This window comes from Malaclemys terrapin, chromosome 10, assembly GCF_027887155.1.
Source record: "Malaclemys terrapin pileata isolate rMalTer1 chromosome 10, rMalTer1.hap1, whole genome shotgun sequence".
Lineage (NCBI taxonomy): Eukaryota > Metazoa > Chordata > Testudines > Emydidae > Malaclemys > Malaclemys terrapin.
Window position 1 is genome coordinate 70,588,725 of NC_071514.1, and position 16,654 is coordinate 70,605,378.

The 16,654-nt window shown below is 43.0% G+C and overlaps 1 protein-coding gene across 1 annotated transcript in view; it reads left to right on the forward strand.

Moving 5' to 3' along the window:
- Positions 1-1,944: 1,944 nt before the first annotated feature.
- Positions 1,945-16,654, forward strand: part of VPS35L (VPS35 endosomal protein sorting factor like) — a 116,325-nt gene continuing 101,615 nt past the window's right edge. Inside the window, exons 1-6 of the mRNA XM_054041591.1 lie at positions 1,945-2,011; positions 9,146-9,245; positions 10,176-10,343; positions 10,639-10,761; positions 11,395-11,419; positions 12,435-12,511. Coding sequence (XP_053897566.1) covers positions 1,995-2,011; positions 9,146-9,245; positions 10,176-10,343; positions 10,639-10,761; positions 11,395-11,419; positions 12,435-12,511 — 510 coding nt within the window. The 5' untranslated portion in view covers positions 1,945-1,994. The remainder of the gene's footprint in view (positions 2,012-9,145; positions 9,246-10,175; positions 10,344-10,638; positions 10,762-11,394; positions 11,420-12,434; positions 12,512-16,654) is intronic.

Here is a 16,654-nt window from a genome sequence, read left to right on the forward strand (position 1 = left end):
ATTAGTAAAGTTTGACTACATTTATTTCAGAAGCATTTTGGCTGTAGAGCAGTGTTACACAGTGAGAACAAAATTCTGCTTTCAGTTCTGCATGGTGGATCTTGACTAATATTCTGATCTTTCTATATGTATGTAACTCCTGACATCTGAATATCAGAGTTGGGATCTTGCTTTGATGTGGAGAAATAAAAGTTTTATCCTAACAGCAAAGGATAGCAATGTGGGGTGGCATGTAATCTAATAAGCCCCAAGGGAAATGATTGCAATTAGCTGAATAAATGGGCGTCAGTGAGTCTTCAGGATTTGGGAGCCTGGGGCTATCAGTATATATGCACAGACCAGTAGTACTGTATAGGATTAATCCATTGCTAACTAAATGGTCCATATTCACTGTCATGAGAGCTATTTGACCTGACCAAAGCAGTGAGCTGACCTGTTGCACTAGGTTTCACTGACTGTCTGTGAGAGACACTACTTGCCAGGTCAAGGTTTCCCCATCACTGGGGAGGGGAACAACTTCATTCACATTCTCCCTTCTTGTGAGAGATCTCACCTATCTAGAGCCTCCCCACACCTCAATATGGGTGTGGAGGGGAGACCCCATCACTGCCTGTATGAGAATGAGACCCTTTGTGTGTATTTATGCCTAGTAGGGCAAGGTGCCATTTCTTCAGGATGGGGAGTGTGAGATCCCTGCAGTGCATAGGGGATGTATGAGGCCACTTCATTGTGGAGAGGCTGGAGGAGGCTCACTCTGTATTGACCCCTAGTTGCATGGAAAGCTGCCTCAATGTGCATGTGTGGGCTCCAAAAAGACCCCTTCAGGGTGTCTAGGAAGGGATGCCCGCAGTGTGCCTGGGAGACATCTTCCTCCCTGAGGTGAGGCCAGTGCTTACTTTGTGCAGGGCTGAGTCTTGGCACCTCTAGGCTTGGCAGTTCATAGCCCTGGCACCTCTGCTTGCAATGTCAGTTACGAAAGTAAAAAAATTGCTTGAGCCCCTGTCACCTCTTTCGTTACAAATCAAACAGTGGGTTAGCCCCCCCCTGTGTGTGGGGCAGGGGGAGGAGCCTTTCCCATGGGTTAACCCCCCCCGTGTGTGTGGGGCAGGGGGAGGAGCCTTTCCCATGGGGTTAACCCCCCCGTGTGTGTGGGGCAGGGGGAGGAGCCTTTCCCATGGGGTTAAACCCCCGGGTGTGGGGCAGGGGGAGGAGCCTTTCCCAAGGGGTTAGGCCCCCCCATGTGTGGGGTCGAGGGGAGGAGCCTTTCCCATGGGGTTAACCCCCCCCGTGTGTGTGTGGGGTTGGGGGGAGGAGCCTTTCCCATGGGGTTAACCCCCCCCCGTGTGTGGGGTTGGGGGGAAGAGCCTTTCCCATGGGGTTAACCCCCGTGTGTGTGGGGCAGAGGGAGGAGCCTTTCCCATGGGGTTAACCCCCCCGTGTGTGGGGCAGGGGGAGGAGCCTTTCCCAAGGGGTTAGGCCCCCCCGTGTGTGGGGTCGAGGGGAGGAGCCTTTCCCATGGGGTTAACCCCCCCCGTGTGTGTGTGGGGCAGGGGGAGGAGCCTTTCCCATGGGGTTAACCCCCCCGTGTGTGTGGGGCAGGGGGAGGAGCCTTTCCCAAGGGGTTAACCCCCCCGTGTGTGGGGGGCAGGGGGAGGAGCCTTTCCCAAGGGGTTAACCCCCCCGTGTGTGGGGGGCAGGGGGAGGAGCCTTTCCCAAGGGGTTAACCCCCCCGTGTGTGGGGGGCAGGGGGAGGAGCCTTTCCCAAGGGGTTAACCCCCCCGTGTGTGGGGTCGAGGGGAGGAGCCTTTCCCAAGGGGTTACCAGGCTCCCCCAAGGCACAGCAAGAGCCATCCGCCGCCGTCGCGTGGGGCCTGCGCCTACCCTTTCCGGTTGCCCCGCACAATCTTGGGGGCGGGGCGGGGCGTAGCGAGCGGGGAGAGGGCGGTGAAAGACCCGGCCCTGGGGGGATGGGGGTCATGTGACAAGGAGGCAAGATGGCTGCCTTCCCGTGGTAAGGCCGGGAGAAGTACGGGTAGAGGTGCCGGGGAAGGGCTGGGCTGGGCTGAGTGGGGAAGGAACCGCGCTGGGTGGTCGGAGGAAGGCGGCGGCGGCGGGTCTGGACTCGCGTAGTCTGAGGTGGAGCAGTTCCGGCTGGGCTGGGCGGGAGTTGGTTCCTGGGGAAGGGTCCCTGATATTCCCCTATCTGGAGCCAGCGGGGCCAAAGCAGAGCCCGGCTACAGACTCCCGAGCAGGGTGGGCTGAGGACTTCCCTGTCCCCCAGCTTAAAGAAAAGAGGGTGAAAGGCGCCTCCGCTCTGTCAGCCTGTCTAGTCTGTTCCCTGTTTCCCCGTTACCTCAGTCCGAAAGCCCGGGGCAAAACTGCAGTGTCCCTTCTTCCCCCCGCCCAGGGTGCGAAGCTCACCTGTTTCGGAGGTGCATGCTGTGGAGCTGTTGTGAAGTTTAATTCCCTCCTTTCCTACAGTCTGTACCCGTAGCCCTGACCAAAGCTTTCTGTGCTGTATGGGACTTCCACAGTAACACACATCTCAAGAACACCACCAATAACTTCCTTCTTGCTTCAGGACTGCTGCTTTGGAATGGGTCTAAAAGGAAGCCTAAATGAAATAGCAGTAAGCTATTCAATTGTGACAATATGTTAGAAAGTTCATTTCTAATTTGGATACATACATACATACATACATGTTCCTTCAGAGACAGTGCTTCTTTCAAATGCCCCTATGAAAAGACCCTTGAAATTATGTTATCACAAGCCTGCAGCTGAGACTGTCTGAAAGAAGTTAAAAAAACATACTTGAATATCACAGTAAAGTCTTTCCTCTGAAGAAGGGGAGATACATTCAGATCTGTTTTAATAATGTGGGACTGGTGTTACTTATTTGCATTTTTGTGACAAGGTGGGATAACCCCAAAGGAGTTGCTGTAGTTGACTCTGATTCATATATGCTTCCTCCTCCCCTCTTCCCCCCCTCCCCCCGCCATGTAACCCTGTATTTGTTTTTTCTTTGATGTCTTACAAAGTACCAAATCACAGCAGTAGCATGGAGGTGCCTGGAAGGCACTGCATTGAAACATTTTTTAAAAATTACTGAAAAAAACACATCCATGTGTGTAGCTTTGCACCAGTGTAGATGCAGGCATGTCAATGGAAGAATGCATCTGTTGATGTAGCTACTATCAGTTGGTGTTTCTACACTGACAGAAAACCCCTTCTCTCAGTGTAGGCGGCATCTGTACGATGAGGCTATCCGGCCAGCATATAACCCCAACAGTCTGGCCATACCCTAACTAAATAAGAGACAACAGATGGATGCAGACAGACGGGAGTACTAGGAAACTGAGCCCGTGTTGGTCAGCATGATAGGCAGTGGTATCAGTACGTTGGCAGCCTAACCATTATCAATTTATTATTTTTTTGGTAGGCATCAGGGCAAAATAGAGTTTTGAGGAGGGATTTGAAGATGGATAATAGGTAGCTTTGTGGGTGTACAAGTCTTTACAGGAGCGTGATAGAGATGTCCTGTGAACAGACTTTCTTATGTACTTTGTCTTTAAAAATAAGTAAGAACTGTACTTCAGAACAATCTAGAGCAGTCTGAATTTGGATCTAATTTGATTGTGTTGGATTTTATGATATCTTTTTTTGGAAAGAGAGGGATGAGAGGAGAAGAAAGAAGCCAGATTAAAATTCTGTTCCTCTTATAGTCCAGTGGATGTCCCTGTTGGTTCATGTTAGGATACAAATTCTGCTTCTGTAGTAAAGGTCTGTCACATCTTACGCGCATTTAACATGTGCGATGTCAGGTTTACTCGGTTGGAAAAATAAACAAAAAAATAAAAAAAGAGAGAAAAATAACAATTTTAATACTGTACCTGTAGTGCGGGCGATTCTGCCCGCCATTGAACTCAATGTAATTTTGACTATACGCAGTTTTCACTTTACATGCTAATCGCGGAATGGAACCCTGCGTTAGATGAGACTTGCCTGTAATATGAAATGTTTCTTTGCTTCTGGAAAACTGAATGCAGAACTGAAGAAAATACTTAGGAAATAAGCTACATAGTACAATTTCTGTTAGAGCAAGCAAGACAAGGAAATGATGAAATATTTTTTCTTTTGACAAGATAAAGAAAAATATGCAATAATTGTTTCCCTGCTTCATAAAGTTCATGGCTGCTTGTAAATAAACTAATTCCTGTTTTTGAAAGATTTGCTTTCCTGAAGCTTTTGTTCCTTTAAATAATAAACCTACTGGAGGTGATGGAAAACCTTCTTTTCCCAACCTCAGAATCCATACAGAAAGTTACAAAAGTGAATTATGTGGCTCACCAGCTTATACAGGTGGGCTGCTAAAAAGTGCCGTTCATATCTATCAAATCTATCTAACTGCAAAATTTACCCCACATAGTGCTAATTCATGAGCAAACCTGAATTTTTATCATAGTACAAATTTGTTTAGGAATTTTAAAAGGTCAGTGTTAATTATCATGTAAACCCACATTACCACAGTTTTTTAGATAATTTCATAATAAGAGTACTCAGTGTTTTAAAACTTTTTATATTTATAAATAAATATTTCCCAGAAATACATAAATACTACAAGTTTTGGGAGTGAAGGAAAGCTATAATAGATATGTCTGTGGTTATACTGTTTTTTGTTTGCAAATACATGGAGATCTAAACGTTGCCAATTCAGTCTTGTTATATTACTCTTATATGGACTCTCAATATCTGATTAGTGACACTGTTGAGACTAAAAGGGCCACTATTAGTACTACCTTAGGACTTCTAACAAAACCTCGAATGCACAGAAGGATTGGGGGTATTCAATGCAGTTATGAAGATAAATGGTGTCAAATGTATTTGTTGGCAGTCTTAGAAGTTCTTACTGCAATAATGGTTAAGACAGACACACTGAACATAATATAGTGGTAGCCACAAATACACACTCCTCCTCCCCCCCACACCTAATCTGGCAATAAGATGTTGTGAACCTACATAGTTTTTTGAAATTTAGATTAAAGTCCAAATAATGGAATTTAATATCAAGATACAAAACTGGTCCTTGAAAATGAAAAGCTCAGTAGGTAATTTGGAAATTGTAGAACTTAGATAGTTGTGGATAAATGTAGTTTCTCCTGGTGAAAGGAATCAGTGTGTAACATGGAATGATAAGATGACACAGAGAGAGACTGGGAGATCTAGAGAAGAAAAATCTGTGAACATCACAGCTTGCTATGCAAATAACCAAGAAAGCTATTGTATTACAAGAGAAAAAAATAGAATATAAAAGAGGTAGTATACTGTAGTTGGTGTGTAGGTACTGGCTGTATTTCTTTAAGCATTGTTACTGTACTTAGTTAATGTTAAAATGATAAGTTGGGGATGAAGTTGAAACCAGCTATACACTTAACAAATTTCAGTCTATACAGAAAATTAAATGTAGCCTATCTTCATGGGAAGAAAAGGAGCTTGCATTAAAATGAAACATTTAGGTTCTAAATGTGGTTGATATAAATAAAAAACCATTATGTTTGAATAAAACTGCAGAAACCAAGGGAATTGAAAGTTAAGGCTGTCATTCCTTAACTCACCTCCATGTGGCTTTTCTCTGCTTTTTAGTTTTGGTTTTACTGTGTTACATGTTCAGTAAATAGTTATAATATTTCATATTTGTCATTTTAACATAAAAACGATCTTCATTATACTCGTATATATTATGAATACTGTGACAAAGTCACACTGGACAGCTGTAAGGGAGTGGTCCTATTGAAAATTCCAGGGGAAGTGGGCGGGCATAATCCTGCCAGTGGCTAAAGGACCCTCCCCCAGCCTTTGGGGAGTATCCACTGAGAACTCAACTGATTACTGGGAACAACTAAAAAGAAAACAAGGGCAGGTATATGAGCCATAGAATGATAAAGGCCCTTTTCTCCATAAGCTGAGAAGGGGTTACCTCAGGTCAAGTAGAGACACCCAAGTCCAATTAAGGGCTGCCTGAGATCTTTATAAACCCCTTCTCTGGTGAAAGGAGGGAAAGGGGAGACAAGGAGGTGCAGGGCTAGTGGTATCAGGGAGAAAGTCTGCTCCAGGGTGGAGGGCTGTATAACAGACTGTCTATTTAGGGAAAGGACTGGCACCCCAGGGCCAATAACAAGGCCTCACACCTTCAGCTTGTGTGTGTGTGTGTGTGTAGGAAAAGATATTCCCATTTGTTTTGGGTTGGAACTGTGTTTTTTGTTGGGTGGAGGGGCGCTCCTTGGGCTGGCCCTGAGGCCTGCCAGAAAAGTATTGGGAAATAACTCCCCAAGTGGGAGAATAAACACTGTCCAGAGTGGGGCTGACTTATTCCATGCCCCCACCACCAGAGGGGGAAACGCTGTACCTGCTGAGATGGAGGAGGTGCCTTGCCGCAATACATATATAAATCCATTCCAATAAAAGGGATACCTTCCCAATGGACGTGGCCGCTGCTTTTCTTCCCTCATTGCCCTTCTAAGTGCCAGACTCAGGTAGAGCAAGGCAACCTGCTAGTTATAGGGTAAAGCCTGCATGTGGACATGCACCTTACCGTTGCCCAGAAGACTGGATCAGTCAGTCTGATTTCTGATGGAAGCTGGCTCCATAGCCATGAGGTTTCACCAAGAATGAAAGGTTTACCCTTCTCTCTCCCCTTCTTCAGTGAATAAATAGAAGATAATATCAAACCAATCGTGCACTCCCCCGCATATTAATTACCTTACAAGCGGTCTTGATCACTTAAACACATTGATTCTGTAAGCATTTTTTAAAATTTACATTTACGAACAGCTCACTCCATGTACATGCATACACAGAGCAAATGATGTCTTAAAATTTAGTTATAATACAGTTGCCTTTTGGCTGAGGCTGTCATGCCAAGCTTCAGCTGTCAAGGCCTTTTTTTTTTTTTTTTTTTTTACTACTGATTTAGAAACCCCTATAAATGAGGTGTAATGGAAATGCTGACAAAACTGTAAGTATAACAGGGTAATAGAAATGTTATAATTAGGAGCCAGTAAAGAGAGTGGGGTACATATTTTCATACAAATTCTAATAAACCCATGAAGCAAATGAACAAGGAGAGTCACTGAAGCATGGAACAATAGTAAATTCAAGAAAATGCTCATGTATCGTGAAAGCAGGAAATTGGAGATAAAGAAAACAAAAGGAACAGGCATGTGGGTTTCACTGGACTCTTGTTCTTGCTCTGTTTGTATCTAATTAGGCTTCAAAGCTTCCCCATTGATCAGCACAGCTATGACTTTGTTCTGATTTCTTGTTACAGAATTGCAATAGCAAGAGCGCCACAAAGGTCTACCAGTTAAATAATAATTACGTAGTCTGTTTCCTTTTTCACTTTGAAAAGATTACCAGCAAAGTTGGGGGGAAGAAGGGAAGAGGCAAGGACAAATTGGGGTTTTTGCCCTTTCTAAATATTTTGTTTCTTTCAGCTACTTTTTTACACTAAGAAATTCAGGTCCCTTTTAGGCTAGAACACACAATAATGACTGGAAAACTAGTGAAATGGTGATATTGCAAGATCCCAGAAAGTGAAAGTTGAGGGGGGGGAAGTGAATTTTTAGACACTGGCAGGATTTTCAAATGAGCTCAGTTCCTGTTTAGGCACATTGTCCCCAATGGAAGCTGATGACACTGAGTACTTGGTGCCTGAATGGAAGCTTAGCTCTTTTGAAAATCTGGCCTTTGTGTTTATTTTGTTTTTGTTGTTTTTAGGTTCAAGGACTAGCGTTTTTGATAAAGTAAGCCTTTGTTCATTCAGTACCCTTGCTTGTTCAATTAAGGCACCAGAGCTCCAGTAAACATCCTTGCACTCTCCCAAAAGTCCTTCAGTAATAAAACAGGGAAGGCAAATTGGGCATTCCTAATACTTCTAAAATTAAAAAACAGTCAGGAAAATGTTCCAGGTGGAGTGGGCAGAGGGAAAGAAAACCTTTTCAAACCAGGTCTTGCTGATTGTTGCCGTGATCCCTAAAACTACACTAGCTCTATTGCAGTTGCCCTACTGTTGGAGCCGAATGTGTGGTACCAGTGGTGGAAAATGTTTGCTGAAATGCGGAGTATAGATGCTTCTAAGTCTCCTGACACTTCCATGAGCTGAGTAGAACTATACTCACTTTGCATGTATGGAAACTGTCTTGTCCCCAAAGAAACAGTAACAGAGCTGGGAACTTAAACCAAGAATCTTTACTCCCAGTTCCATGCATGACCACTAGATTGTGCTAGTTAAAGGGTTTTCATTTGATGTATTACTGAATTTAAGGATATATTTTTGAGTATTTTTAAATATAACTCTCAGCTCTCCTTCATAGATCTGTCCAGTCCTGGGTATGGAAACTCCAGTTTTATTCCTCTCCCTCATTTTAATGGCACACCACAAAGATGAATTGCATTTCTAATTGTAGTGAACGATTAATAGAAACTGGGATTAATAGTAAAATAGAATGGAGGAAAAACTATAAAGCTGTGACTGGAGTAAATGTCTGCTGCTCTGCCTTGGAGTGCATTATCTATGTTGTTCTTCAAGTGCAAATCTTTTTCTGTTAGGGAAGAAAGCCTGGTTTTGTCAACAGGCTAAGAAGAAAAACTGTAAAATATGAGTTTGCTGTAAGTTATTTCTCTTAATAAAATATTTTCAGTAAGAATGGAAGCCTTTAATACCATGTCTTGTTTCTCGTTCTTGCATTGCTGGTTATGTTCTTTCTTCCTCTTGTCAGCTGGCCACTGCAACTTTTAATTGTGAATACTGCAGAACAGATGGATATTGATTCCCTTAGTAAATTACCTAATGGGTAAATTATTTGCTGATTCTGGTCCTTTTGATGATTAAATTCAATGGTATGGAGGCAAATCCAACTGGTGTACTTTAAATACAGAACAGTAAGTGGCAGCTACCTCCCTTCACAAGCGCACTGCTCAGTTTGTATTTAGAGTATAAGAGAGCAAAGTAGTCAAGTCAGTTTACATATTAGCTACCCATGCAAAGGGAAACCTTTCCAAAATACTGCCTGGCGTATAAACATGTCTGCACCTATACAAGTGTGACAGATGCACCTATAAAACTTTTTCTTTATTCTTGCTTTTTAAGGCATCCAAGGTCTAGAAATTACACATCAGAGTTTGACTCATGCAGACTGGAGGCTGTACCTGTGGAATTTGGGGACTACCATCCACTGAAACCCATTACAGTAAGTTTCTTTTTGTGCCTTTGCAAATAACATAACTGTAAAGTGAAAACTACTGTTTCATGCTGGCAACTAGAGGCAGTTCTGATTTCCTGTTGAATTTATTAGAAGAAAAGTTTTGATTTTAAAGTCACTGGCAATACCAGTGAAGTACATTTGGGATGCTCCAGAAGCTTGTAGCTCCCACCATTTCTATAGTACTAGGGGTTTATGCTGCTATTTACACAGTACTGAATGCCTTGATGTTATGTGCCAGAAAACGTTTCTTACTATTCAGAACAGCTCAAATCCTGCGCAGCTTCTTGGTTCCTTATGAAATGTTTCATCATATATAAAAAGACCAGATTAGGACCAATTCATCACATTACCAGTAACCTGCCTAACTGCTTGATGTAAAACTTGTTGGTTTTGGGTTACCTCTAAACCAGCAGTGGTTTTAAAAAACACTCTATGAAATATTGCAAGCGTGCATGGGGCTCTACAAAACACATAAGAGGCAAGGTCTCTGCTTCAAATAAGTTAGTTTAACTCTGGTGACTGATACATGGGCAGCAGTTCAGACTCTGGAAGGTCAGTAGGGAGATCTGTAGAGAAAGGAGCAGTCTTTAAGGGTGGATTTGAAAGACAAAAGGAAGGGTAGTTGGTACACAGGAAGTGGTAGGCTGTTTGAAGCTAAAGGAGCATCATGAAAGAAGGGATAAAAACAAGAGTGGGAGGAGGAAGCAACTGGGAGTGGGGTGGGGGGTGGGAGAAAGAGTGCCTTTTGCTGCAGAGAATAGAAACAAAAATGGTAAAAGAACCTGTAAGTACCAGTACTACAGCTGAGGCACTCCTAGCGGAGAGAAAAATTGTGCTATTTGGAGAATCTGTGCTCTAGTAAGTTATTAAAGTGGAAGTAGATCTTTTCATTTTACTGTTGAACTTCTCCTTCAGGTTACTGAATCCAAGACCAAGAAAATGGGTCGGAAAGGAAGTACTTCCTCTACCTCCTCCTCTTCTTCCAGTTCAATGATAGACCCACTAAGCAGTGTATTGGATGGCACTGATCCCTTGTCATTGTTCGCAGCAACAGCAGATCCAGTGACTACTGCAGCTAACACGGTAAAGCTCAAGGTTAATTATCTCGAGTAGATTGAACAAAATAGACCTGCATAAAACTGATTCTTTGTGCTCTTGCAAGAGCTGTTTCAATACAGAAAGTACCATATTAACTAATCAGAGAATTTCATTTACTGGTTTTCTTTTGCTTTAGCAGTTTTGGTAATGTTTACGTTTTTTAATGTTGTACATCTGTGGAAGAGTCAGTAACACATGAAACATCGTAGGTCTTAAAGTGTCTGGTCACCTTTCTTAGTCTGCCTGGTATACATGAACACCTTGTTTGTGTTCCTCCTAGGATACTACAAGAAAGAAACGTGATAAAGACGACAGCTTGGTTGTAGGAAGTGACTTTGAACCATGGTCAAGCAAACGTGGTGAAATCCTTGCTAGATACACGACGACTGAAAAACTTTCCATTGTAAGTGCGCTTCTTAATGATTTTGTGCAAGAACCTTAATAGACTATGGGTACTGAAAGACTATAGTAATTGAATACCTTGTGACTATTCCTGTTCTATGACAGGTTTCAGAGTGGCAGCCGTGTTAGTCTGTATCTGCAAAAAGAACAGGAGTACTTGTGGCACCTTAGAGACTAACAAATTTATTAGAGCATAAGCTTCGGATGCATCCGAAGAAGTGTGCTGTAGTCCACGAAAGCTTATGCTCTAATAAATTTGTTAGTCTCTAAGGTGCCACAAGTACTCCTGTTCCTTTTCTATGTAAACAAATTAAGTAAATTTAATTTGCAATGAAGTGGAAAACCATCCCAGCAGCTCTAGCTTTTAAATATTCATAAAGAAGACTGGCTGATCTTTGGCCTATTGTACTTGATTATTTTTAGAGAGAGTCCAAAAGAGTGCTAGTCACTTCCCAGAACACAAATAGAGACATGGTCCATGCCACGAAAACCTTACAATCACACTTTATATCTCCATTAATTTATAGAATAAATATCAGCACTGAAAATAATCAGTTCACTTTCTTAAATCATTTGTAAATAAGTTAATAGTTTGTAAATACATGGGTTCTAAAATGCTGTTGTTTCTCTGCAGAATCTGTATATGAGTTCTGAAAAAGGTGAGTAGTTTCTCTATATCAAATGGCATGGGACTATTATTTTAAAGAGAGAACAAATGACAGACCTTTGGTGCAAACATGCATTCAAATTGAAGCTTTCTTTCTCCAACTGTGAGCTGATTCACTGCTATTGTTCATGAGAGTCCCACTGGATTTTTGCAAATGCGAGAAAAATAAAATTTATCTTGCTCCATCTAGTGGCTGCTGAGCGCATTATTATGTGTAATTGAAAGAAACTAGAACTCCTGTAATTTACATTGTGGCTTTAAAAAACATCTGGGCTGTTACTGTCCCTCCAGATCTCCCAAAATTGCAAGGTTATTTTGGTATTTGGCTTGTCTTTATTAATTTTCCCACTTGCTTGCTTGAAGGGAACAGGAGGGGAAATAGAAGGAAGTGCTTTGCATAGCTGTTCAACAATTCTCTGCCTGGCTGAGAGACAAGCATTGAAGGAGCCAATTCCAGTATTATACTGGCTGTTTAGTATGACACCAAAATCTTAATTTTTAATGCAATGTTTTAATTGTATTGTTAATGGGAAAAGCTGTTAAGAATGGGAGGCTAAGTAGTAAAGAACCTTCCATCGCAAGTAGAATCCTGGAATGAGTAAATATACAGGGTTCCAGCTTCTTGGCAGAAGAACCTGAATAAAAAATCTAGAGCCTGTTGTTTTTTTTTTTTTTTTTTTTAAATCTTTATGTATTTATTTTTTCAAATCAGGCTTCACTTTTTGCAGTTGCTATTCTGTACCCACTACGAATTGTTGGGAGAAAAAGGTGAATGAATCGTTGGCAACATTCATTGTGTGCCTGCAGGAATGGAGGTCTTGTTTGAAAATCAGGCCCGCAGTCTCTCATGCTAGCAGCTGAATAGCTGCCTTAGGTTGTTGAACCACCATTTTGATCTTGGATACCATTAGCTTGTTTAAATCTGTCTCTTCCCCTCAAGTCTTTTTTTTTAATATAGTTTAAGAATTTGAAAATTTTAAAGAACTCAAAGATATAATTACCTACAGGAAAAGCTACAACGCCCGGCTCAGCAGTTTCTGAGAAGGTGCGAACAAGGCTAGAGGAGCTGGATGACCTTGAAGAGGTGAGCAAACTGTCCAGGAAACATTTCCATTTTAAGAGAAAAAAGACTAGTTGTGTGAGATAAAACTATTTAAGAAACTTTCTGACTTATCCCTAAAGCCCTGATTCTGCAAACACTTATACAGTTGATTAACTTCATGTACTTGAATAGTCCCATTGAAAGTGTGTGTGTCTGTGTAGAATTGGGGCCTAAATTTTTACCTCATTGACAAACAGTACTCCAAAAGGAGAGTCACTGGGCTGACATCGTATCATTTATCTCCTATAGTTGCTGTATTTAAGCTTCCTGGTGTCTGGTAGGCTCTGTCTCTTGTTGCAGAGACTGACATCTCTCCTAAGTAAGGCACTGATTCAGTCAGGCACTTAATATGCATATGTTTACATACTTTAGTCCCATTGAAATCAGTAATGCCATTGACATGCTCGAGTACCTTACTGAATTGGTGCCAATTCTGCTTCAGGGCCTCCATGTCTTATGGCTAACTTCAACGTGGATCTCATGATTAACACAGTATTCATTTTATAAATTCAGCATGATGTGAGCGTGTGTCAAAAGTAACATCTACTTAAATATCTGCAGATTAGATTCTATTAGTGGAAGGATAAGTGTATCTCAATAATATATGATGTATTCACTACTGAGACTGAATTGCCTAGCCTCACTCACAAGATAGCAGTTGCTTCTGCACTTCATCCCTCCATTTGTCGATTTATTTTCCTGGTAGTCATTCCTGATACATAATCCTTTACAGGGACCTGCTGTAGTTCTGACATGACAGTACTTGAGTTTTGCTCTTTATTTTTCACAAATGAGTAGCTGGGAGCTTTACAATAACTTTTTGGCCTAGGTCTGCACACTGTTCTGCAACACACTTTGGTTGTTCATAAATAGCCGTACGATGGTGTTCATATGAAAAGGAATTGGAGGGTTAGAGGAACTCAGACCCGTTTTTGTACTTGACTGAAAGTAACCAAAGGACACTTTATTTCTGCTGCTGCTACAACTTAATAGCAGTCAAAGACAAAACCTCATAAAAATTTAAAGGAATAAAGAATTTCATTAGAGCAGAGGTTCTCAAACTGTGGTCCGTGGGAGCTCCATTTAGGTGGTCCACGGAAGTTTCCTCTAAGGTGCACACTGGGCGGCCGCATGCAAGAGAATGAGGGACTACCCACTTAATTAGAGGAGCCGCGCAGGCGTGGCTTCACTAATTAGGTGCATGGACCCTTGTGAAGATGCACGTGTAAGGTGAGGTGGTGCCCTTGGGGGGGATTTGGGATGTGCAGGGCTGCAACGTTCAGAGAAAGAGGCGACTTTCCCCAGCTCCAGGGCTGTGGCTGCTGTGGTGTGGGAGATATCCCACCTCCTGCCCAGCCCCAGCTTGGGGGCTGCCGCGGTGGGGGAGAGAGGGCATATCCATCACATTAGAAAGGTAAGACTACTGATATTAAAATATGAGTTGTGTGCTTTTATTTGTAGAACAAAAAAAGTTTTTGTTTTTTCTATATATAGCGCTTTACAGTAGTTAGCTAACGGTACAAACAACATTTGGCAAGATCATTAAGTGGTTCACCGCTACCCTCAGCAATTTTCAAGTGGTCTGTGAAAAAATAAGTTTGAGAACCACTGCATTAGAGAAAATGGCTTAGCAGCATGAGGGTCAGTCTGATGCTTGTGTTCTTTGAACTCTGCTTTATATTTTAAAGGTATTTGGTTAATATAAAGAATATAAGCTTTAAAAGGGCACTGTCAAGTACTTCATGTATTTATTTAAACTTTCATTGTGTTTGCCCTTTTCAGTAGAAGCAGAATTCTCTCCTCCTGATTTTTCTCCTTGTCCTTTTGGCAAATATGGTATAGTAATGTTTCTAGTGTCGGAGCCAGCACAACTGTTTTATTTACCTTTGTTTCTACACCAGCATTGCTGATGTCACCAGGAATATTCCCATAAGTGCTGGGAATATTTATAGGAAGACATGTTCTATGGGGGCCTAAACCAAAACCCAAGACTCACTATTTCCCCTCCCTGGATTTTGGGGAAGTTCATATCTGGCTCTGATCTCTGCAGCTTGGGGCTATATTGGTTAGTGAGTTGCTGCAACAAAGCAAGCACCTTGAATGTGTTGTTTTGTTGTATCATACTAAAATGGTGGGAGAAAAACACAGTTATTATAGGAGAGGGGCTGGTAGCTCAGTCTGTTGTTAAGGTTCCCTGACATTTCCCATTATAACATCCAGTTTGCAGTTGCTTGTAACTGCCAAACTTTAGGCATTAATTAGGGGTAGTATTTCCTATGCTGGTTTTCTGCCTCATGCTGAATTTTTTTTTAAATGTCAGCCAAAACTATTTAGCATGAAGTTCTGTGCCCACTAGAGAGCCCTCCAGAACCTAGAATGGAACCCACGATTCCTAAGTCTCACCCTTCCTCTCTTGTCAGCAAATCTCTGTGAAACCCTCCAGCAGCTGTCCCCCAGTGCCCAACACTGAGTGCTCTGGTCACAATTACGAACTGTGCTGTCCAGGGGTCATGGAGACCAGAAGCTCTCTTCCCTCCCCCCCACAAACTTTCAAAAATTCACAGGGTTTTAAGTGCCTTTTCCTGACTGCCCAGCTTGGCGAGCACACTTAGCACTCTCCACTGTTGTGTACTACTGCCCAGATGAACATGCCAGCTACGTGCTCAAGACACGCTCTGGCCTGGAGTAGATCGGCGATGTTGGATCTCCTGAGCCTGTGGGAAGAAGAGGCTGTGCAGGCACAGCTACAAACCAGCTGTAGAAATGTGGACATCTATGAGCAGGTTGTGTGAGGAATGCAGAAGGGGTATGACAGGGATCTGAAGCAGAGCCGCGTGAAAGTGACAGAATTGCAGCGAGCATACCAGAAGGCCAGGAAGGCCAACAGTCCATCTAGTGCCAAGTCACAGACCTGCTGATTTTTCAAAGTGTTGTATGTCATATGTGGTGGAGACCCCACCAGCACCTTGTATGCAACCATGAATACTTCTGAAGCACCTGAGTCATAGGCCCCGGGCGAGAACAGTGAGGAGGAGGGACATGCTATCAGGGGGTCCAGCTATGCCACAAGCCAGGACCTGTTTGATACTCTGCCGCACTCCAGTGAGTTCCGACAGTTGAATATGGGCAAGTCTGAAGGAGGGGAAAGAACCTCAGGGTAAGCATGTAATTGTATTTCTCATTACTATGATATACTGATGATGCCCCCAGCTTAACAGGACACTGCTATTGACTTTTCGTTAATTTACTTATACCAGTAGAGGTAGTGGTACAACAAGGAGAGGTAAAGTTATCTACTTTTCATTCCCCTGTAGAGTTAGGTGCGGGGATGGTGGCATGTGGAGCAGTTTGTGTATGTACACAGGGATGTCCCTCAAATCCTCCTGAGAGATCTGGAGGCACTGTGCAATCCTCTCCAGAAGGTTTCTAAGGATGGCAGCCTTATTTCTTCCTCTGCAGTAGGACCCTTTCCCATGCCAGTCAGCGATAACTTTGGCAGGCACCATTGCAATAAACAGGCTAGCAGCATATGGGCCTGTGTGGCTTCAGGACTCCAGCAGCAGCTGTATTCTCTGTGCCTTTGTCACGCTCACGAGTGAGAGATCAGCTAAAATCACCACTGCCTGTGGAAAACGGTGCCAATATTTAGTGCCATTGCCTGGTTCTCATAGTTTCACACACCTGAGCAATTCTCTCCTCGTTTCCCTTGTCCCTGCCAGGGACAAACTCATCATGACTGCTGCTGTGAGTCGGCCCATACACAAGCGCTCCGAAGCAGAAGTGACAATAAGCATGTCTTGTTTAAAACTTTAGGGGAGCAAGGGAAGGGCGTTCTGAATCTTAACTTTCACTTTCCATTGTGACTGTACCAACAATGGTACCTCTGTGTGTTTTACCTGTCGCTGCAGCAGTTGCAACCTTGAGGGGTTCCCCCTCCACACCCATGGAACGCCTGCACGAGGCAAGGAGGAAAAAGAAGAGAACTCAGGGTGACATGTTCAGTGAGATCCAGTGCTGAATATTACAGACTGTATGGAGAAGGAAAGAGCGGACAGGAGAAGGAGAGGGAGATGCATCAGGACATAATGGGGCTTCTCCGGCAGCAAACACAGGTTCTGCAGACTC